The following is a 24,752-nucleotide window of genomic DNA, read 5'->3' as shown; positions in this document are numbered from 1 at the left end:
TATGCTTGAGGGTGGAAGCGGGTTTGGGAATGCATAAGGAACTGCCTTCCAGAAGTCCTGATCTCAACCATATCAAAATATGTACTTTGTTTAAAAGTCAGTCAAAGATGTATTTGAACTCCATTTCTGGGCAACTGTCCAACCAGAATTCTGCCAGGAGCTTGTTGGTGGCTACCAAAAGCATCAGTCAAGGTACAACTCGCCAAGGGACACTTGATGGAATTTTTTTCCCCACGAATGTTTTTTGCCCTTATCCTTTTGAACCTCTTTTATAAGAGAACACAAATAAGTCAAAACTCATGCCTCAAATGCATTTTTTTCCCTCTGAACATATAAGTGATTAGATTATTCTGCTTGGAAAAAGAATCATACGGTGGTGCAGTGGTTAGCACCGTCGCCTCACAGCAAGAAGGTTCCGGGTTTGAGTCCTGGCTCAGGCACGGGAGCTTTCTGTATGGAGTCTGCATGTTCTCCCTGTTCCTGTGTGGGTTCTCTCTGGTACTCCAGCTTCCTCCCACAGTCCAAAGACATCAAGAGGGGACGAGGCTGATTGATACTCTAAATTGACAGTAGGTGTGACTGTGAGTGTGAATGGTTGTCTGTCTCTATGTGTTGGCCCTGTGATGGACTGGTGACCTGTCCAGGGTGAACCCTGCCTCTCGCCCGTAGATGCTCCGCTTATTCCTTAACAGGAATGAGCGGAAGAAAATGGATGGATGGATGGATGGATGGAGAGAATCCTAACTGAAAGAGCAATATCACCGTGATATTTATACTTATAAAGAGTGATGCTCTCAGTGATGCATCTATAAAATCTGATAAACACATTTTGGGAGTGGGTGCTGTCTACCTTTGTCAGGTCTTTTCTGATGGGGATGAATTGGTCTGTGTATGGTTCTGGGAGTCCACCATAATCTCAACTAATGACTAAAAATTCTTGATAATCTCCTTAAATCTATTTGGTATCAAAGACTGGGTTATTGTTGGTGTGCTACGCTGTCAAGAGTGTAAGGGTTTACTTACTCCTCTGCTCTGCCTCTCAGAAATCACTCTAATAACTGCAGCTATGTGTGTGCACGCGCGTGTGCATGAGTGTGGTAGTAGTGTGCTATTTACATTTCAGACTGACACCCTCATCCAGAGAAATTTGCAGCAAGTGCAACACAAGCTTGCACTCAAAGACCCAGATCTGTAATATTTTACCAGCACTCAAATGCTTTTGTAGCAGAAGTGCTGGAGAAGTAAATGAAATTAATTGGAAAGCAAGGGAGAATTTTTGGACCTACAAGACCAGCGCATTTTGAAACTGGTAGAAGAACAACATAGAAAACGGGGAAGGAACGTGAGCTGTGTCTCGATGAAATGAGGCGACTGCAGCCCTACAATTACACTGCTGAGGAAACGTGAGCGATAATAGTCAAGGCATGTAGGATGACAAGATTAAGGGAAAGTTAAGGGTAATGGTCGAGCCGAAGCTCTGAGAGACAGAAGTGTGCAGAAAAGGGTAGAATATCTTTGTGTGGTTGTGACTGAGTAAATCAGGGTGTTAATGTACTTAGTACCATCCAGACATGACACCCATCTTCTCTGCTTCCACAGAGCACTCTACTAAGGACAAGGCAAAGGAGAGAGACAGAGCGGAGAGGGAGAAGAAGGTCAAAGAAAAAGAGAAGGAGAAGAAGAAGCACAAAGTGATGAACGAGATCAAGAGGGAGAACGGAGAGGTCAAGCAGCCAATTAAAGGTTGGTGGATACACATGCAAATCAAGTCAAGTAATTGAAGTTCAGCATAATTTTCATTGATTAATCTTCTTTTTGTTAATCATCTAGAGAGCAAAATGTCAAAATATTTTAGATGCCTGTCATAGTTTTCCGTCTGGCCACAGAATTGAATTTATGTATTCATGCAACATGGATTTTTCACCATTACTCGTGAAAAAAATAGCAAAAGCTCAGTCTCACATTGAAAGAAAAATAATAATAATTGTAATGAGAAATGTTATTAAAGTAATTCTTCAGCATATTTCAGTCTCTTTTAACACGTTGCACACCATGACACACATTCGGTTTGGCCATATGACCCGATTTGGGGGAGATCAGCTAACCCACCTGCTGCTCCTCTTGTCTAGTCTCACTCTCCCCCACAAGCGGTGCTACTGCTGTTGTCTCATCCGCTTCTGGTCCCCAGTCAGAGCACTCTTTGATCGGCTGCTGCTGCAGATGCACCTGCTCAGCTTTGTTGTCCAATAAAACTATCAGCAACAATGCGAGCGCCACCGCCACTCATAAAAAAAAGTGGTTAATTCTGTATATGCCATAGTGTGCACAGTAAAAATCCTAAACTGCATGCTTCTGTCTTCACCTGTGGTACACTGTGCTCGGCTGCCCGTGCCATAAGCCCCCCTAGTGACGTCCTTGGTATTTGCTCAGTTTGCGTGGTGCATCTGTCCAGTCTATTTTTGACTGAGGGCATATAAAGAGCAGATTGAGCCAGACAGGAAGACTCCACACAAATGAATTATAATGAATCTAGTCAGTTTTCAAAATAAAACACAATTTGCAGATATGTGAACACATAAAAAGGCACAGTGTAACCATGTACTCTACAGACACATGATAGAATCACATAAACAAAGGCGAAATAACCCAATCAATACAAGGGCTCATTGTCCTGAATTCTCTACTTTTACATGTGCTTGTCAGGATAATTTAAATATCAAAATCATCTATTTTTAGTCTAATGAAATTCAAACCCACACGCATTCCCCTACATGACTCTGCTGTTCATATCTGAAATAGGTGTGAGTGTGTGAGGAGAGTGTCAGAGGTGAAGCACGATGTATTCACAACAAGAAACTCTTGATGCTACAGGGACCAATATATTTGGTCCTGGCCCACCCTCACAGTGCTACACATTATATCATTGTGCTTGTTACATACAGGCAGCTGGCACATCTGCAAGGTATCCCAGTGGGGGCCAAAATATATGTAAAATATATAAAATATATGTAGCAGCCCAAAAACATCCTATATAATATGGCACTTGTGTGGTAGAAAAACTACATAAGTGTAATGGTGGTTGCAACATATATATTTCTTTCTTTAGAATCAGAACCCTGACATTAGCGTAACCTTTAAGGGTTATTTGGTCTGGTGTGTGTGTGTGTGTGTGTGTGTGTGTGTGTGTGTGTGTGTGTGTGTGTGTGTGTGTGTGTGTGTGTGTGTGTGTGTGTGTGTGTGCGTGCGTGCATGCTCATTAATTGGCAATCTGGCTCCTTGGATTGTAACAGGAGAAGTTCACAGTCAAACCAGGGCAATGTAACCTACAGATGATCTCAGTGCCCCTCCTTTTCTCTATGGCATGCATAGAGTATTATTTACTTTTTACCATTTTAAATACAAAGTACCCATTAAAAGATAATCAAAAAAGGTACAGCACTGAAGATAGATGAAAATAATATCTTTTCATGGCGCGTTTCTCTGCTCTGGTTTTAAAACTTCGAAGATATCAGTCAGTAATCCCTTTTTGCCCTTAAGACAGTTATTTGCTACAAAAAAATAGGAAATGTAACAAAGATACTGTACATACTGAGGTGTCATGGAAAAGCATTTCACAACAGTTTTGTGTGTAGTTTTGATTAGTAAACTTTATGATAACTAAAATTAGAAAATATTTTTTAAAAATCGATTTTAACTCAACCTCTTAAACATGTACTGTATTATGCATACTGTATAAGTACTAAATATACGCCATCACAGAAACATTACTATTCAGTATATCAGAGCATTAGTATTCAGGTTTTGCTGTTTGTTAAAGCCTCTATTCTTTTATGTAAATTACAAATGTGGTGGAATTAATAAGTAATAATTGTTTTGATAATTGAACAGTTCTTTCTGTCATTTACTGGCAAAGAAAGTAGTCTGGTTTCAGTTTGGCTATAGTAAGAACGTGATGATTCTTTGCCATAAGTTGCTGCAGAAGAAGAAAAAAAGTCACTGTCTTCACTGCGTGCTTATGCTTTATTGACTAAATGAATAATTAGCAAATTGAGAAAACTTGTTGTAGGTCAAAGTAGTTTTTCATTGTTCTCTGGTTTCATGGTTAACCTTCTGATATCTTCATTTTCAGACTTGACCTTTTTCCACAGACACATACTGAGACATACAGACGGTTGACTAATTAAAGGAAAAAAAACAACATTAATTGTCTTGTTTGAGGTTTTGGGCCACCATGAGCTGCTGTGATAGCTTCCGGAAAATATTCCTTTTGTTAGGGAGAGTGCCTTCTAACTCGCTGGTCTTACATTTATTAAATCAGGTAGAGATCAATGTTCCCTCTAAGCTGCACGCCTGCGCAATCGCGCACCGCTGCACATTCTCGGCGCACAAGAAAATGTATGCAGCGCATAGACTTGGTCAGTAACAGGTGTCCAGCCAATGACACAACATGGTTCACTTAGGCTACGCAGCCAATCATAGCATTGACAGTGCTTGCGTATGTGCCCTGCCCATATGTGCTGTGGCACCATGCAGGTTAGCTAGCTAACAACAGTGCAGCAGAGATAAGAGACGGCGACGGTAGCTCAGCGGTTGAGTTGTAAACCCCCGAAAATATAAGTGAACTAATAGAAATTGCTACTGTTATTTGATTCATTTTATAAGCTGTGTACCTTGCTATGCTCCCAGGTGGTGAACAGGTGTGGCCTCAGCTTGCACAACTGATGTTGCTCACATTGATCCTCAGTGTGCTCAGGGAGCTGGTGTGTATGCCCAGACACATGAAAAATTAGCGGGAACAATGGTTGAGATCTGGTGACTGTAATGCATCTGCATCCAATGTATGTCTCCACTCATTAATTCACTATTTTCCTTTAATTTGTCACCGTCTATCCACACACAGATGCCAATATTATTCTGATTGTTTTGATGGCTTTAGTCAGACTGACTATGTTTGGGTGTTGGCAGGGCATGATGGATATTTCAAGGACAAGTGAAGCTTTGGCCACACACTTTAGCCAGATGAAAATTACAGATGAACAATTTGGCGCACAGTTTCAGTGTTCTGACTTTGTGTGCAATGGACAGATGCCCTTGCAATGTTGGTTCATCTTCTCAGTATGAGTGTAGCATTTGGAGGAGTGAGTTAATGCTGAACCTATCCTCTGAGGAAGCCTGGTGTTTTATCATATGTGTTTACTATAATAGAGACACACAGGAATACACGGTGGGATATTATATCTGAGTGGAACGAAGAGGAGGCTCTCCCCAGCACAGAGTAGTTTTTCAGAGAGGCATTTAATCAGTGTGCTAAATTTGCAAATGTTGGGAGTGACAGAGTCAGGGAGGGGAAATTAGACATTTCATCAGTGAGGGAGTTAACAATTGAAAAAGGGCAGGAGAGCGAGAGAGAGAGGGCGAGAGCAAGAGAGGGAGAGAGAGAGAAGCAGCCAGGGGAAACATCTATAGGAAATCGATAAGCAACAAACGGCCATTCTGACAGAAAGGCTGATTTACTACCACTGAGGCTATTTGGTTGTGTGTGACACTGTTTGTTTGTGTGTGGGAATCTATCTGACCTGAAACGGATTGTGGTTGTCTAGCTGAATATCACTTCTTGTGTGAGCGATCCAAATGGGTTTGCTAATCTGAGACCGAAATGAATAATCAGGCCGAGTCTTCCACTGACATGTTATTTAGGAACAGCTTACGCTAAGTGAACAGGTGGTGATTTAGAGAGTCAAGCAAAAACTTGCAGGTAAGGGTTGGCAAAGATATTGCGGTGTACTTTCCTGTGATATAATTTCCTACATTAGACACATGAGAGCATTAACGATACTGGAGTTTAACAGCTGACACCAATAACTGTTTATGAGAGATTCCAAAATGCTTATAAAAACATTCATCGGACCAAATTTGTTGAATGTACAACATAAACATTTATGAGAGGCCCATTTCATTTGGATATTCAAAAAAGGTGATTAAAAATACATATTGACCAAACGTTATTGAAATAAATTTAGTTGATATTTAAATAAAACGCACTATATTTCTCAATATTGATAGTTAGAGATGTCCTTGCTTTCTTGTAGAAAAACTAGTTGCTACAATCTTTAAAATCTATCATATCTTAAACATCTCTCTTTTGCAATTTCTTGTTACTCATCAGCAGCTATAGTTGTGTTGTTGTGTGTTAGTGGTGAAATTCAAGTTGTAGGCTAATCTTTGACGATATCACCAAGCTGCTGTATTGATCAATTTCTACAAGAAATTGAAGACCGAGTCTGAGATCCATAGATATGATAATTGGTTTTGATTCCAATTTGAAACCTGCAGTGAATTCTGTTCTTTCTTGCTCAGTCTTATTCTAAGCAAGATTTTATGAATCATGCAGAAGAAGAGCAGAGGAAGCCAAAAACTTTAAAATCTCCTCAGGATTTCAATTTTGATCTCAGGTTTCTCACTTTGATCCGACTTTAATTTGTTCTTTGATCTTTTTTATTTAAAACCAGAGTTTCAAAACAAAAATGATTTCCATTCACGCAAGAATTTGTGCGGCCATCAGAATGAATTCATGTCCATAGTGATGCATCTGAAACCCGCATTACTCTTGACCATTCACATATACTGGGAATGGGCCTCCTGGTGTAAACAGGAAGCAGAATGTCTAGACTGTAGTCAGCTGCAGAAGGAGGAAAAATTTGACCAGGGTTTCGTTGTGCGAACTGATGACAAGGGGGAAATGTCTGTTACCAAAAGGTGGTCAAAACATGACAGATTGATAGTACTTGCAAAACATCTCCATCAAAGTGGTGGTTGCTTTCCCCTGACTCCACCCTCATGTCCACATATGATTACTTCTGGCTCCAACAAAACAAGATGCTGCCAGACAAAAGAACCACTTGAGGTCCATGATTGTCGATGACATGGTTTGCTACATCCAGCTCTTTTCTGTAGTCTATTTATTGGACATGTAGAATATTGTTATTTTAATCCAAAATAAGTTCCAATTAACTTTGATTTCTGAGCAAACAAGACACACATTGTGTTGTTTGCAGTCGGCACAATATTGCATATTTTGTCAATATGATTTTAATGCATACTGATTGAGATAGAGGTTTAGAGATGTAAGTGTGTATGTGTGGAAATAGAACTGGGGGAGGGGTGATTTGTGGGTTAAAGAGCTTTTGGATTAGCAGCTTGGGTGCAAATACCCTCTCTCCCTTTATTGTTCTCTCTGTCTCTGTCTCTGTCTCTCTCTCTCTCTCTCTCTCACTCACACACACACACACACACACATTGCAATACTCTCTCTCTTTTACTCATTCGGGACTTGTGTGACATCAAACGTGTGTAGGGTACAAACTAGACTGAGCAAGATGAAATCTGATGCTTGAATTGTGCTGATGCAGCAGCACATTTATCAAAGGAATTCATGTGTGCACTGCACACACACATATACAGTGTATATACCCGTATACCTGCACATATATTACACAGCACATGTCCACTTGTTTGCACACCCAAATCGATGTGAACAGAGCTGTTACACACACACTAACCCACAAATACATAGTCGCGCTGTGCATAAATTAGCATATTTCCCTTTGTCCTGCCTCTGGCGTAGACGGACAACCATGTACAGTATTATCTCTACTCAGATTTGCCACTCAGAAGCTTGTTGGCTGGCTTAGTCATATCTGCTTTGCTCTTGGGATTCCATTTCAGGACTTTTCTGCTTATTTTATGTATTCACCTGAGGAGATGCACACCATCTGGGAAAAACTATGACTCATCTGTTTACAACTACTTAAAATAGTTTGGTTTTATCAGTGACTGATTTATTTGATTTAAGAAAAAAAAAACCCAGAATGCTACAGTTTTGTTTTTTTGTTTAAAAAAAAAAAATCAATGATACAACAATTGGGCTGGAAGTAGGATAGAAATAGTGTTTCAGTGCACGTCTTCTCTAGCTGACGGTGTATTGTTTTGTCAGACTCTGTAACATCATCTGCACCTCCTTTGCATATTTCCTCCATTGTTTCCCTCTATTGTGTTGTATGAAGCACTTTTTCTGAGCTGTTGTCATTCCAAGGACCTCATTCACTGTAAAGTGAGGAGTGTCTTCTTAAAGCAGGGACACGATGAGGGGGACTGAAGTCTTTTTTTTTTTTTGCCGGCATCCATCATAATATTAGATAGCAGTTTTGAATATATTTAAATTTTTTGAGTTATGTGTCCCCTAACGAATCACATTCCTATTAAGAATACCTTGTCCTGTATGAGTCCCCATTGAGATGTAACTGCCTGGATGGCTTTTCATCATCTTTCTCTTTCTCTCTGTCACATTATCCAGATGAAACAGAGAAAGCCAAGATCAACTCAGAAGAGCTGCAAATCAAAAAAGTAAAGAAGAAAAAGAAGAAGAAACACAAAGAGGGGGAGAAACACAAACGAGTGAAGATGAACGACTGCTCGTGCCAAACCATTTGTGCTGGCCTGCTTCTCCCCTCTTCTCCCTCTCCATCATCCTTGTCTCCATTTAAATCACCGCTACCTGTTTACCCTCCACCTAACAACAAAACTGCACATCTCAGCCCCTCCTCCCCTTCATGCGCCTCCCTTGACTCTTCTCAGCACAATTCTGCTTCATTCTCTGTGAAGACCCCACAACCTTCCCCAACCAAACACCAGCCACAATTTGTCTACCCCGGAATGGCGGGCCTGGAGTTTGCACCATACATCCACATCGAGAACCAGCCAAATGGAGGGGCGCTAGTGGCTCATGCCTACACATCCCAGCTGTCCTCACTCTCCATGGGCCAGAGGCAGAGATTTGCAGAGGAGTTTGTTTCTTTGGCATTCAGTGAAGACTCATCCCAGGTACAGCAGCTAACATACGTTGCTAACTTTGCTGGAAATAGTCCTAATGTAATCCTAACATTTGCTGGATTTTGAGACTTCTTTTATGTTCTGACCTTTTCAGGCAGCCCATTATGTCATGGGCATTGTCCATGGAGAAGCAAGCTACTTGCCTGACTTTTTGGATTATTTCTCAACCAAGTTCCCATCAGCTCCAGTCAAAATGGAAATACTGGCAAAGAAGGACATAGAAACCACCACAATGGCTAATTTCTACTCTCAGGTTAGTTACACTCACTCACTCACATGCCAGGGAACTTCAATTAGATGGAGAATACTGTATGTGGGTGGGTGAGATTTGGATAGGATAAGCTGACATATCACAAATTTACACGTTTTCATGATTTAGGTAATTCAATTTATGGAGTCGTAAACACAGTACAGATTGTGAGCATTCAAACATGAAGTGTTTTTAAGGACTCCTCAACAGTAAAAGCCTCTTTTTGTGCTCTACATATCATTTATGTACTTAAAATATGTTTTTTTTTATTTACAATGTTATTTTTTTAACTAAGGACTCGTTAAAAAACCTGCACAATATGTGTATATGATTTTAGAGAGTCTAATTTTTGTCTTAGAGAGTTCAGTTCAAACTGGACTTATATGTAAACTTATTTGTCTGACTTAAATCGTACTGTTCAAAGTCAGACTAACATAATAGATAATACTCTTGGGAATCCAATTACTGTGACGTGCACATTCATCATTTGCATGTAAACTTTCTGAGTGCTGGGGGTTCAAGAGGGGAATCGTCATTGTAGGCGAGACAATGGCAAAAACATCCCTTAACAGATGAGGAAACAAAATTAATCTCAGTTTAATGAGTTGTCCTTTTTCCTTTGATAATATTTGAAACTAAGTAAGCTATTTGACAGGCACGCTATTTGCTAGCTTGTCCAGTATGTTTCTGAAAAGGTGACCTATACCATTTTCACACTGAAACACGCGTGTGTATGTGGGTTTTTGTGCCCGCGTTTGCTCAGGATTAGGGCGCATTCAAGCTTCCAGCAGACGCGGGTCTGAGCTCCTGCTGCGAGGGCTGCGTGCCTGTGTTTTTCTCTCTCATACAGCGTTGCGCTGATGTCATCTTCTTCAGCTGTTATTATCATTTCCATGTTTCCCACATTCTGTGATAAAACCGTTTTCTTGATTGTAACAACATCTATTGCATGTCTGTCCGTCCTGGGTAAGGGATCCCTCCTCTGTTGCTCGCACTGAGGTTTCTCAGATTTTTCCCCGTTAAAAGGGTTTTTTATGGAGGTTTTCCTCAGTCGATGTGAGGGTCTAAGGGCAGAGGATGTTGTTATGATGCCATATTAAGCCTTTTGAGACAAACTGTTTGTAAAAACAGGCTATACACATTAAATTGCCTTGCCTTACCATTACACATAAATGAGCCACCGGAACACTGCGAGGTAAACAAACAACGGTATGGATGTCATTGAGTCGAATGTTATCATTGTTGTTGCGTAAATTGCAATTTTTCTCTTTTGCAAAGCATACAAACTCGGCGCACATTGGAAAATGTCCCAGCCCTAATGCAGTGAAGCAAAATGCCATTATGTTCCAAAAAATCACTGTGTCCCGTACGGTTCCAGAAATCTGCTGCCGGATCTCCTCTTCACCTCAGATGGCGAACAGCTCGCGGACTTCACAATCTTGCCAGTGCGCTGCCACGATCGATTAAAAAGATATACAAGATTGCTATAAAAGTTGTTTATAAACACGGTTGCGCTTGCGCAGTTCACGTTAGGGTTCCCTGATTGGTGGGAGTTCCCAAGAATGACATACATTAATTCACGTAAGATCTTACACATGTAAATTGTTTGAAAATAAGGAGTGAAATAGAGGCTTGGGGACATCAACAGGAAGACTGATCTTATTGCAGATTCCATAACTATATTGAGAGATGAGTGAGCAGCTCTCGCAGTGCTGCACAGCCCAATTTTTATTTATTTATTTATTTATTTCTGGAGCTTCCACAATGACAGCCTGACAGGCGGCACAGTGACAAAATCAGAATGCGACAGGAAGGTAGATCTACATCAAGGGGTCATATCGTGGGAAACCTGAGACAACGCGGGTTGCCTTTTTCTCACACATGGTAAACACCCGGGTCGCTTGGAGGGTCAGTGGACGCTGGTTGAAATGCCGAGGCGACCCTTTCAGAGTGCCCAAACACCCGTGTTTATCCATGTTTTTGGTGCAGTGTGAAAGGGGCTCTAGAAACCAGTTTTCAAGAAAGCTGCAATGATAAAGTCAACACAACATTTGTTTTTTTCAGTCTTTGTCACACACACAAGAAGGGGCAGAGGCCCTCTAAGAGTTCCAGTTTGATGACACTGTGTCAGTTTCACATACAGAGGTTGGAGTACTTGTACACCTGTCTTTCTGTTTGAAATGTGTCATGTTTCGGTGACATCTAGTGTGTTTCACCGTCACAGTTACTGAGTGGAGTAGGGTTCTGCAGCTCTGGGCCTGCTGCATTTTTTTGTGTTCTTTACAAAATCCAGGAACATTTCACAAGGATTTACACGAGTGATATTAACTGGCGTGTGATTTCTCTTTTATGATACAAGCTTTTAACAGAAACGTGTCAGCTTGTGAATGGCTTCTCCTGACTTCTGGATTAAAACTTTGCATATGAGTGAAAACCACAGCCAGATGTAATGAGCATAATAAAGACTGAATCCCTTGTACCTCCATAAGGCACAAATACACTGCATTACAGAAGCATTTATGGAAATAAATTGCCATGCTGGGTATGTTTATACTCATTAACATACTGTAGCAAAGTGAGTGAATATTTTAGGAGAGCTGAGCATGTTTGTGCCTGTGTTGACTGTTCATGCAAATATGTGTTTGTTTGCATCCATGTGCCAATACCTCAAGCCAAGGTATCCATATCAGTACATCCCTGATGGATGATGAGCAAGGTGGATTATGATCCAAGTGGAGGGAGGAGATGAGGGGATGAGGAAGAATTGATGGAAGGAAAAGACTTGATGACTGCTTTGTGTGGATGAAGAAGTTGTAATATTGCAAATTCATGGCGATGAAAGGAGCAGCCACACACTAAAATCAAAGCTTGCTTGATTTTTATTTGTCGCCTGAGGTAGATGAGTAGTCAGTTTAAATGTTGCACATAAAATTCAAGAGAGCTTTGATTTAGCACTGCTTGTATTTAATTGATTTTACCCCACTGAGGTTTTGGTGGATGTGAAGAGGACAACTCTGACTTATTGTTGTGGTTTTATCCAGCTGGTTGAAGATTCTGCCTCCGTCTGTCCAACATGAAACAGCCTCATACTGATGTGGAAGATGAAATGACAACATTAGCAATGATTGAAGTTAAATGAAAGCAGGAGAGGAAGTAAGAGAGAAGCAGAATGAGAGCAAATATGTACAGAGCGTGGTTGAGAGCAACAGTGGTAAGAAATACAGCAAAAAAAGAGGTTGATATAAAGCGAGGAGAGATGCCACAAAAAGGTGTTACGTTTTAAACCAAAGTAGAGTGGCCCGTGGATCAGTGTTGACAATACTACACAGCCTTTTAGGCCAACTGGAAAAACAAGAAATGTGTGAATGTTTACATGTAGTGTCAATTGTCATTGTCTCCTCTGGACACAGTTACACAGCTCGAGCTCCTCATTTAGAGTTGTCCCATGTCTTTAGTTCACCAATGAAAAGCTTTTTGTTACCTCAAACCTCCTGAGTGGCTTTGTATTGAGATACTTTTTCAGGGAGGCAAAGAACACCAACAACCACACACTGTGCGTCTGTGCATGTGTGGTGCTACAGGGGGTAGAGCAGTTTATGCTCACTGTTGCTCTCCTTCTGGCTGTTGTTTTTCCTGTTATGAAATATTCATGTTTTCTGTGTGTGTCTTTCACACCAGCCTGGTCTGCTCAATAAACAGATCCTGATCCCTGCACTAATCTGTTACATCTAGATGATGATTGAGTGAATCAAACATATTCAACATTCTTTGTCTATTTATTTTTCTACAAACATGTCCACCGAGCTGTCCCTTTAAGACCAGTGTTCCTTGCAGGGATAACGTCATTGTCCACTAGTCTTGTTAATTTTTCTCCGTCCCTCCAGCTCTCAGCAGTGACCTTGGGAACTAGACATACAGTCTGTGCACAGATTGATAAATACACACGGGCTCAGGTGTACATACACGCGCCCGCACGCACACACACACACACACACACACACACACACACAGATTAAAATCTTAATTTTCTTGTACTTTTGTCCTCTCTTCTTACCTTCTTTAGCTGTCCTCTATATGTGTCTGTTTTTTCCTCCCTCTGTTTGTCAGTCTCTCTTTCATCCCTCTGCTCAAGATATGTTTCGCTCTCTGTTCCAGTCGGCTGCTTTTGTGGTGTGTGTGTGTGTGTGTGCGTGTGTGTCTGCGTGTGCAGTTGTGTAAAATTGAGTGGAAAAAAACAAGACATTTGATGGAGATCTCCTCTTGATTCCACCTCAGTATTACATTTCAGCTGCAGCTCCTGGAATATGAGATAGGATCACCCACATCTCAGTATTTGTCTATACTGATCACATTTTTATTGAGGGCATCTGAGTCGCTGTGTTGTTGTTCAGGCTGTGCGTCAGTGTGTTGTGTTCACTACCTCACTGGAGGTGCTTTCAGTGGTGTTAAGGATTATAGAAGATTACAGAACTCTGTTTCCTCGGGGCAAGCACAGCCCCAACAGTCAATACGTGATGTGCTTGGACTCTTGAGGTAATTTGGTCTTTCCTATTTAGTCACTGAGTATAATAATGTAGTTACAACTAGAGGTGGTTAATTAAAAGCTAAAGAACAGACTGGGGCTCTTTAGAATTGGATTAATCTGTGTGCTCATATTGTGCTTGTGCTGTCTTTCATGGCTGTGTAAGAATAGTCACAATAATACTCCACATGTTAATTAGCACGCTGACTTTTATGGAGAACATTGAACTGCTTTTACCGTTCTATGTGATCTATCATTGTACATTTCTTTATTAGGAAAACACAGAAGATCTACAGCCATTAACTTGGATTCATTCAGACTCAGAATAAATGTAGCCTCCTGACAGTTGGCTAAAGGACTACTATAAAAACATGATCACATGCTTATTTTTTGGGGGGGTGTAGAAAGGGAGAAATATGCAAGTGTAACCTACTATATCGAGAATTTACTGACACTAAAATAGAAAGAAAGGATAAAAGAGAGAACAGTGCTGAGGAGAGCAAGGATGACAACTTTATGTAACCCTTAACTCTCTCTCTGTCATCCCCATCAACCTGAACGTGTGTTGATTTTTGCCAAATGAGATTGCAGCATGAAATTTCAATATATTTTCAATGCTTGCTGCTAAAACAACCTGGTAACACTGGACTGAGACAATATCTGGCTGGTTTGAGAGTCTCTACAACCATAGAAATCCATCCCCTGCACGCATGTATTTACACTAACCTGATAAGATCAGAGTTTCATCTGGCAGTGCTGCTGTAAAACCTCACTGAAGCGTATTTATCAAGGATCAATACAGGTGGCACGCAACAATCACATTGATTTTCTTCAGAGTGCATTTGCACACTCAAGTGTCTCTCTTTGTTGGTAAGCAGAGGAAGAGATTATGTAAGTAAGGTGTGTGTGTGTGTGTGTGTGTGTGTGTGTGTGTGTGTGTGTGTGTGTGTGTGTGTGTAAAACCAGTCAGCAGCTACAAGCTTTGTCGCAACGCTAGCAGAGTAACTGACTAATAGACTTAGCAGCATAGAGACTGACAGAGCATAATGATTTAGACACAGAGACATGGAGAAATCAGACAGACACTCAGTGGAGGGGAAGAGGTCAGATTGAGTAATTAGATGATGTCATGACATGAAATCAACTCAAGAAAATGAAGGAAAGGAGGAAGGAAATGTTACAGAATTGTCTTGTGGTTATCGTGGTGAACCAGGGATACAAAGACGGGGAGGAATCTTGATTTAATAGACTTCCCAACAGGGACGTGAGCATTAAGAGGGAATGAGGCAGAGCAGGAGATGAAGGAAATTCAGTTAATCTGAGAGAGATTTGGATGATCTGCCAGTCTTAGAAGTAAGAGACAACAGGGAAGAGATGATGGTCATGGTAAAATATCTGTGGACAAGGAATACTAAATGATGCTCAGTAAATTTATGTAACAACGTAGGATTTACAGAGGAAATTATTGGACTTTTTAAAAAATAAATTGTGCAACAGAGACATGAATAAAATGTTGACTCGACTGAGTGTGTTTGCAGACACGTACACAGGCAAGTAAGGAATGGGGCATCTTGAACAGTACAGGAAGTCTGTCACCTTTCCTGTTTCCTTCTGTTTGCTGTTTTTTTAAATAGAAAACCAATATGGTTAGTGTGTGGGGAGAGTGTTGATGTGTTAATGTTCCTCAATTCTACACACACACACACACACACACACACACACACATACAGAGCCAAATGTCTAAGCCCCAACCCCTATGCCCTGTCATCTGGTGCAAAAATAATTCCTTGATTAATAAATTATACAACATAATCAGAAAATTAAATCTCATCAGTACTGATAATCAGTTAGCTATCAGTTGAGACATTTGTGAAAAATGCCATATGTTAACTGTTTGGCTGACGTGAGAAAATATCGCACTATATATATCATTTTCATATCATTTCATCAAAATCTTTGGATTTTTGGTGGCTAGTCCGACTAAACAAGATGCAATGAGTTGTTTGGACAGTTTTTATATTCCATAGAGTCAAAATACTGATTAAAAAAATACAATTTTGTCAATAATCAGGGAACATTCTACATGCAAATAAGTATGAATATTTTTCATTTGTCACTGATTTTTGAAAAAAAAGGACCTATAGACCAAGTTGTATGTGGTGATGAGTTTTATCAACTTTGTTGTAGTTTAATGCAGTTCCTTTAAAGAACATTTAACTTTAGTTGGTCCTCTTAATTCAGTTTTATGGCCAGTCTCTAATTATGCAGCTTGTAAAGTTACCGTGTGCCCAGACCAAGAACATTTCCTTGTTTACCGCAATGAAATGTTCCTGGGGGAATTAATGGAAGACGCGCGCTACTGGCTACTGAGCCTCTTTGTTTGCATCTTAGCGTCTCAAGAACACACCTGAGAGCCACCAGGCATTTATCCCTTCAGTCTTTCTCCTGTTCATAGTTTAGATCTGAATTAGTTCCTTCCTATCATCCTCCCTAACCTGACTTTATATCCCCCTGTGGTTGCTTTTCCTCCCTTCTTCCTGTCTCTTTAAGCCTTTGACTTATTCGTAACTTCTTTTCTGTCCTCCTTATCTGTTTCAGTTCTTGCATCCATCCTTACTCTTGATTTGACATACGAAAGCTCCATCATTCTCATGTTCACCCGCTCACCATCTTTCTCTTTTTAATCCCCTTTGAGTTAATTCTGTTGTCTGTCTGTCTCCCATGCCTTTGGTTCCTCTCCATGGCTGTTTGCCCTCTTAAACTTTTCCACTTCTTTTTCCCACCAGTTCTCTCCCTCTTGTTCCCTCTCTTCCTCTAACTCTTTCTCTCCTCTGTGTCCTTGCTCTCCACTCCCTCTGGTCCCTCTGTCTCTCCCCCCCCCCCCTCTCTCCCTTTATCTCCATGTCTTTTTGTCAAGTGGTGACTCACTGGAGGCGTGCAGCCAAGGATCTGGCCGGCGCGCACGCGCGCACACACACACACACACACACACACACACACAAAACAACCAAGAGTACAGCATACTGGCCACATGCTGCATGTACTGCACACATGGTTGTATAGCTATCTTTTTGAGGATAATACTGAAATAAATTGCAATCATTCACAGCCGTAATTTTCCCCTTAAACAAACCCATCCATCCATCCATTTTCTACACTGCTTATCCGTTAAGGGTTAAAGGGGCATTGCAGGGCCCTCAGGGGCAATTAGGGACTCAGTAACTTGCTCAAGGATACTTTGAAATGGTCACCTGGGGAAGTGAGGATCGAACCGGCGACCCTTTGGTTTCTAGACGGCCACCCTATCTGCTGCCTCTTCCTTTAAAGTAACCATTGAAGTCCCTTATCCAAAACCACAAAAAACAAATAAATCCAGTTATAACTCTAAATAAAGCCTTTTGAACATCTCCCAGTTCACACTTTCTAAAAATGATCTTGCTTCAGTGGTTTCAGAAGTCAGTGGGGTCCTCACAAAGAAAGATCGACAGCTACACACACAATCATGTAGTTCAGGGCCAGGACACACAAACACAACTAGCACTCTGTCGGCCAAATGAAGAGCAGCAAACAGCCTAAGTCGCATCAACACCTACACACACACACACACACACACACACACACACACACACACACACACACACACACACACACAGGAGTGCGCTGATGTACTTTTGCAGTATCCTCTTCTTCATGTATGCGTTTTATGTTTATTGATCAGGCTATGATGGGGCATATATGACAGATCTATTTATATATGACATTTTAAAAAGACGAAATCAAATTTATCATGAAATAGTTTTGATATGAAAACAAATTATTTAAAATGCATCTTAGTCAGACACGTCAGGCCAGATCACCTTTTGTATTTTGGCACATAAATTTGGCATGTCTGAACATTTAATCTTTCTTTTTGGTAAATTTGCGCATTTGTTAAATGGTTAGCGAACCATACATTTTACACAATCACAAAACGATACATGATGTGGTTCTCTGGATTTATTTGGACATGAATATGATTACATTTTGTTGGATGAACTGAAATGAAATTTTGTCAGTTTTATAATGTTTTAATGCCTGTTTTCGAGATTCTTAGTAGACATTAAAAAATGTGTTTTGTCTGCTGAACAGTGGAGATGTAATGCAAAGAGTTTCTTCCACCTGCTCCTTTTCAATTCAATGAACAAAACTATTTTTAGGATCTGAAACACCTGTTGACCGACAATATAATCCACCCCATCGCTGTGTGCTGGTGTACCAATAACATCCCGTTATCTTTGTGTAATATTTTCTCATGCTGCAGGTGAAGAAAACCTACAGTCATGGTACCTACCGAGCAGGAGCAATGAGACAGATCAGCTTGGTTGGAGCAGTGGATGAGGAGGTTGGGAATTATTTCCCAGAATTCCTTAGTATGCTGGAGGAGTCTCCCTTCCTGAAGGTGAGTCACAAATAGTGTTGAGGACGAGATGATATTGCAAATGCGAAGGCATTTCTGTAGTGCTAAGCTACACTAATATGTTCTTGTATTAGAACACAGAGATTTTACTATGTTTATACCTTGAGTCCACACTCCTCTCATGTTTAAAACCCTGGATTATTTTGACAACTCCAGAATCAGGTCAGTCTGGATGGGCAGAAACTGCTATGCAGACATTCAGACTGATTAGGTCATGTCAGTCGCAACATGTCCTTCCTTGATCCACCACCAGCAGAGGTCCTTTTTTTCTGGGGGAAAAATAAACACTACACTGCCTGTCAGATAATTTTTTTAAGAAATACTAAACAAAACAATACTAACTTCTTCTATGGACAGAGAATTTTTCATTTTCAAATACTAGTAAAAATTAAAACTCATTTGTGCTCTAGAATCTTTTGCAGGCAGTATACGTTTGCAAAGGTGGACAATTTACAAGATGACTTGCATCAGTGGAATGTTCAAACACTGTTTGCTCCTGAAACACTTTTCTTCTGTTTGCTGGTCCCTGTCTGCACTTAAATCTTCTGCAGGTTGTGTGGAGGGGTGGTGTGATGTGCCAAATGTCAAAAGACGCACATCCACTGGCTTCTCCAATCTGTCGGGGTCTTTGGCTCTGATTCGGCAATATCTCAAACGTCTTGGAGAGTGTTAGGTCTTATTTCTTTGGGCATCACTGGAGTGGGGGGAAAAAAGTATTGGGATGAATTTGAGAACAACCTTGAGAAATTGACTGATGCACTGCTTAGATTATAATGTGTCAACTTCTCTTTTTCCCCTCTTTGTCTCCCTGTCTGTCTGGCTATAGCGAACTCTTCCATGGGGAACGTTCTCCAGTCTGAGTCTGATGAATCCCACAGAGAGCGACGACGGTCCCATATTGTGGGTCAGACCAGGAGAGCAGATGATCCCTGTAGCTGATATACCAAAGTCCCCTTTTAAAAGAAGACGGTGAGTCCAGCAGCACATTACAAATACGACAATATTTTCTTTAGCCCTGCAATAAGACAGAGACAGAATTGGCTTTTCTATTAATGCTGTTTAAACTAGCAACAAGTCTCAGTGTCTTATACTTTGGTGTGTTCATATTTTATTTAGCCAGCATGCCTTTGTCTTGTCCGTGTAGCCCATGAAAACTGTCTTTTAACAGTATAAAACACACAGCAGCAGCAGCTGTGGTAGCAGTATGAAGCTTTGTTGTAGCCGCTCTGTGCCAGATGAGGCAATTACACCCTCTCTGTTTCTATCTGTCACACTGTCTCACACACACACACACAAACATGGAGGAAAACTATGAAAGAGAGAGAGGAGGGTGTGCACGTTTGTTTGTGTGTGTGTGTGTGTGTGTGTGTGTGTGTGTGTGTGTGTGTGTGTGTGTGTGCTTGCTTGTGTGTGATGTTAGCGGTGTGTGGCTCACCACTTAGATGAGATCATCTTTATGTTAATAGAGTTGACATCAGACGTTACTTCACATAGTAGCCAGCTAATCACACCACAACACACACCGCACACATTCCATCTGTGACTCATCTGGTTCTCTGGGATTTAATAGTCATTATTTTATATTTTCAAGTATTCTTGCTGTTTTGTTTTTTTTGTTTTTAATACATGTAATATGTCGTACATTTTATGCACATATTCCTGTGGTTGGTGTGCTGCATCTAGACAGTGTTTGAGTGGCTGTCAACAGGAGAGTGCATCAGTGTTTTGTGTGTGTGCAGCATGTCAGAAACACTTGTGTGACAGCCCGGACTGACTGAATGTGTTTTCATAGAGATGTCTAATGGAGGGAGGGAGTTAGAGACATGGTTAAATAGTCCCTGCCAGGTTTCTGGCTCATCCAGTCATGTGATAATAAATCACTATGTGAAATTTACAAAACCAAGTTTTACTACTTTCATCATTCTCACATTTCTCCTCATCGCTTCCCTCTGCTACCAATGTTGCTCATTTTCTTTCCACCGCCTCAACCACTTCTGCCTAAATGTCTGCTCTGTCGTCTCCTCTGTTGCCTATTGTCCACTGGCCAAAATAACTTGCTATTATCCTGCTTTTTCCTGTGGAGGAAAAGGGTTCAATCCCGGGTCAAATGACCTTGTCTTTAATGGCTCCTGCTATGAATGGCATCAACGTCAAACTGGGGTGAACATAATAATTTGTAACCTGCCTCTGTCATAACGCTATGACGCCTGTTCAACATCATTCAGTCGCAGTTGAGTTAAAAAACAAACTGGAACCACAGATTAATTAGTGATATGAAAGTATGACAATACTTGGAACACCATAGTACCATGTTCCAAAGATTCTGTGATTAACAATGTATCGTTTAACACGATATCTGTGACCACAGAAACCTATCCCCAGAAACAGGAATTATTTATTCACAGCTTTGACATTTTCGTGTCTTAATATTTGACAACTCAGATGAATCAATGTTGAACACAGTGCAGAGTAACATGGCAACAGGAGATCTATTTGTATTATGTTAATATTTGTCACAAAAATTAATGACAGTGCAACAATATCCCATCACAAGATTTTGTGATATATTGCATATTGTATGGTCCCAGTCCTGTTGTTTATTCCGTTTTCCTGTGCGGTTGTTATGAAAAGAGTGTATTCCTCTCACGAGATGTCCTCAGTCCTCATCCACTTGGCATGCACTACTTGACAAGGACGTGTGTTTTAAGAAAGCACATATGTTCAGTCGGTTAAATTAGAGCAAGTGTTTTTGTTTGTGTATGTGTTTGTCTAAAGAGAAAGTAAATAGAGATGTATGGGGAGAGGGAAAAAAAAGGAAAAAGATAAGCACTTCATGTTTTGTGCATCCGGACCTTCTCTGCAGTTTGGCATTGAAGGAAGAAATGCTGCCTGTGTCCGGGGACGAGCTCTTCCCACTGCTGCTTCTTTCCTTGGTGGCTTCAGTGAAAAGGTCAAGCTGTTCTGCATTTCTGACAGCAGTGAGACTCTCAGTCTGACACGTCAGCATGATTACAGTGGTCAGCCGATGAAAATACACCAAAACATTTCAGCTCCAGTGAAAGAGCGCCATGCTTCCAGGGATTTACAGTAATTGCATAGTAACAGCAGTTATCTTTTCCCACACCGGTTGCACATGGAAAAGGAGCTTGATGCAGAACCTGCTGTTGCTGCTGTTAGGTTCTGATGCAAATGATGAATGACAGCAGCTGCCGTGGTGATCGAGAGCCTGCTGGCTTTCATTAAGATGTCTAACAGCAGCTTGGTTAGTATCAGTGTTTTGTTGAGTGATGTAGAACGGCCTCTGGCAGTTTCAATAGATTCGTCATTTCAGGCTTTTTGAAACCAGGAAGCAGTTACCTTTGCCAAGGAGGACCTATTTTTGGTGGCATTTGTCAACATGTTTATGCAAAAGCTTTATCTCTGATTTTAATTAAACTTGGTGGAGGGGAGTAGAAGGAAGGAAAACGACATCTACGAGCAGAATTTACATCATAACAAATAATGTGATGTACAGCAACATTATCTATAGTAAGTATGTGATCTCTAACACGACCAAGTGGACATGTAAAATGATATTTGCTCTGTTTTACACACATTTGTGTGTACAGAACGGTTACACACTACGACGTGTGCAGAGTTGCGAGGGCCAGTCATGGCTGCCTGCAGCCGAGATTTGGGCGCATTCTCTGATTGCTTTGTTGTTCTTCATAATATACTCCCTAGTCGGTTAGATTTTCAAATAAGGCCTTGGTTTGATAGGAGTGTAAAGTTACATCACTCCCAGAACTTAAACTCTGCAGTAACTCACTGTTGACCCCCATAACCTGCACCTGCCTTCAGTCAATGAATCCCTTTCGATTTGTGATTTGGAGGTCACTGTATTTAGGGTTTATTTGTTTTAGACAGGAATTTCTGGCCTGCACAGTGTTGAATGGTTGGTATTGCTGAGCAAGCCCTATGAGATGTTGACTATCAAGCTGCTTATCTTTGATATTTGTATTAGGATTAATTATTGATAAGATATTTGGAAACATCTTTGGGCTTTTGGAAATGGTGATTGGCGTGTTGGCACTACTTTCAGGCAGTATAAACAAAAATTTTGTATCAATGAATCAGTCACGTATTTGGCAGACTAATCAATGACGAAAACAATCGTTAGCTGAATGAGTTAAATGTAAATTAGATGTGGATCCTCTAAAGTGTCGTGTAGCTTTTGGATCGACATCAGAGAAGATCTCTTCTTTCCTTTCACCTCCTTCTCTTCACACTCCTTCTACAGTTTTTCCCTCTACACCACCCACTTCCTTATCTAATAAATGCACTGGGATCAGTCTTGAGGATCTGTGATGCTGACACATTTGCCTACATGCAGCACAAATGGATAGATCTCAAATATCACACTAGATGTGCACGTTCAGCAATCCGCCCTTTGCAATCCCTTTTCACTGTTCCCAGTTTCCCTGGTGTTACACTCATTACTGTCAGCCTGCAGCCACCTCAGATACTCTGAGCTGTGTGTGTATGTGTGTGTTTACATCTCCCCTCTACTCAGTTCTGCTTTCCTCTGCTGCTTTCTTCCTCTTGCACGGGCTCCTGATTCGTTCCTCTTATCTCTGAATGAATGAATGCACAAGTCAGTGTTCAGCAGGGGTAGTCTTGCTGCTGTTCTGTCTGTTTATGTGTGCTCTCGAAGGAACCGCTCTGTGAGTGTGTTTATATTCTGACTGCAGTTCCAGTGTGACTCACTCATCCAGCAGTGAGCTGACTGCAGTGCTTCTATTGTATGATGAAAGCCAAGTGTGGGTTAGGGTATTCAATTTTTTTTTACTTTTCCCTATTTAAAATGCAACATGTTTTTTGATGCATGCTCCATTTGTTTTTTTCCCAGTACATTGTCTTATCTCACTTTTTACCATGAAGAAAATATTTAGCTGAAGTAAAATCATAATTACATTGGAACTGATTAGTTTATAAATGGTTAACAGCTAAGCTATAGTTTATACTGTTTTATACCTCCGAGTCTGCAACAGCCATGAGCCAGAGGCATGATGTTGTTGGGTCGTCATTCTGTCGGTCCAGTTCATTTTAATGTTACGAAAGGTTGAACAGAAAAGATTGTAGGGGTCAAAGGGCAAGTTCACTGCCATCTTATATGAATGTGGTACCTCAGGTTAGCTTTGAGCAACTTTTAAAAAATGTGGCTCAAACATCCACTGGGACTCGAAAGATTTTCTTTGATTGTTTATTTGGGATCCCCATTAGTCGTCACCATGGTTATGCTGACTATTCCTCCAGGGGTCTACAGGTATGTTGGACATTCCGGTGCAATATGGAACACAATCAAACAGCAGTCAACACGTCCTTTCTACCCTTGTGTATTTTCACGTAATTACCCAAGTTAAATGAATTATTGAAAAAAATGGTAATAAAAGACATACAAATCCAAATAACTGCAACCACATTGCGCACAATCTTACACCATTTTGATAACTGATACATTCATTTGTGCCTATTGAAGCTAAACAAAAACAAAGCAAAAATGAGACAGACATTTACCAGGTTTAATCTTTTGAACAAGGCCTAATAAAACAATAGTCTTAATTGTGAAGATAATTGTTAGTTGTCACCATAATTGTGATATCTGCTGTCAGTAAATATGGGTCCATGTTGTGCTACAGTGCAAATGAAAATGTTCCCTGAATACCATACGAGGAGGTTTCACAATGTCGACCCTAATGGATGTTTTCATCCTCTCCTAACATCCTCTCTGCTCCTCATGTCGCACATTCACAGGCATCTGGATCACATCAATGGACCACTCATCCAAGATAACAATGCCAGCAGATAAAGCCTGATGGATGCTTTTATTTTGTCAAAGCAGACAGGAAAGCAAGACATAAACTCACCATTAGTAATTATCTTCTTTATTCAGACTGCAGGAGAGCAGAGATAGAGGAGAAAGCTTCACTTTCAACTGGTTTTTCTTCCCCCTGTTGTTTTTCACTCTGAAGGAGTAATCATGTGTCCTCTCATAGCTCCACCAATGAGGTGAAGAACCTACTCCAGTCGCTACCCAGGACCAGTGAGCCCAGGGAGATGCTGTTTGAGGACAGAACTCGAGCCCACGCTGATCACATCGGCCAGGGCTTTGAACGCCGCACCACGGCAGCTGTTGGCGTACTGAAGGCTGTTTGCTTCGGAGAAGGGTAGGCAGCAATTCAACACATGATCCTCAGCGCACATACGTGATTATCCACTGACAAGTATCATGTAATCACTCTCTGTCTCCACATCCCTTGTTTCCAGCTCAGAGCCGCCTCGTGTAACCAAAGATGTTGTGTGTTTCCATGCTGCTGATTTCCCATATGTAGTTCAGAGGCTGCAGTTGGACCTCTATGAACCACCTTTGTCCCAGGTGTTACATCTCATACACACACACACACACACACACACACACACACACACACACACACACACACACACACACACACACACAACACACACTGTTTGTAATGTTCCTGGTGAGACAGAATTATCAGGCATTATTTACTGAATCCTACACTGAAGAAGCTGTACAGTTGTTGCAGACTGATGTTGGATGCTGCCTCTTGGTGGAGCAAAGCTGAACTGCAGGC

The 24,752-nt window shown here is 41.0% G+C and overlaps 1 protein-coding gene across 1 annotated transcript in view; it reads left to right on the top strand.

Moving 5' to 3' along the window:
* The window catches only part of LOC147262885 (uncharacterized), a 37,615-nt gene that overhangs the window by 7,423 nt on the left and 5,440 nt on the right, over positions 1-24,752 (top strand). The window contains exons 2-8 of the mRNA XM_086202160.1: positions 1,600-1,743; positions 8,354-8,880; positions 8,984-9,142; positions 17,962-18,099; positions 18,944-19,086; positions 24,153-24,323; positions 24,424-24,532. Of these exons, the coding sequence (XP_086058286.1) occupies positions 1,600-1,743; positions 8,354-8,880; positions 8,984-9,142; positions 17,962-18,099; positions 18,944-19,086; positions 24,153-24,323; positions 24,424-24,532 (1,391 nt within the window). The remainder of the gene's footprint in view (positions 1-1,599; positions 1,744-8,353; positions 8,881-8,983; positions 9,143-17,961; positions 18,100-18,943; positions 19,087-24,152; positions 24,324-24,423; positions 24,533-24,752) is intronic.

The sequence above is a fragment of the Aulostomus chinensis genome, chromosome 4 (assembly GCF_037954235.1).
Source record: "Aulostomus chinensis isolate RoL2024-O1b breed Wild chromosome 4, RoL_Achi_v1.0, whole genome shotgun sequence".
NCBI lineage: Eukaryota > Metazoa > Chordata > Actinopteri > Syngnathiformes > Aulostomidae > Aulostomus > Aulostomus chinensis.
The sequence above is the reverse complement of the archived record's forward strand: the minus strand, read 5'-3'. Positions and strand labels throughout refer to the sequence as shown.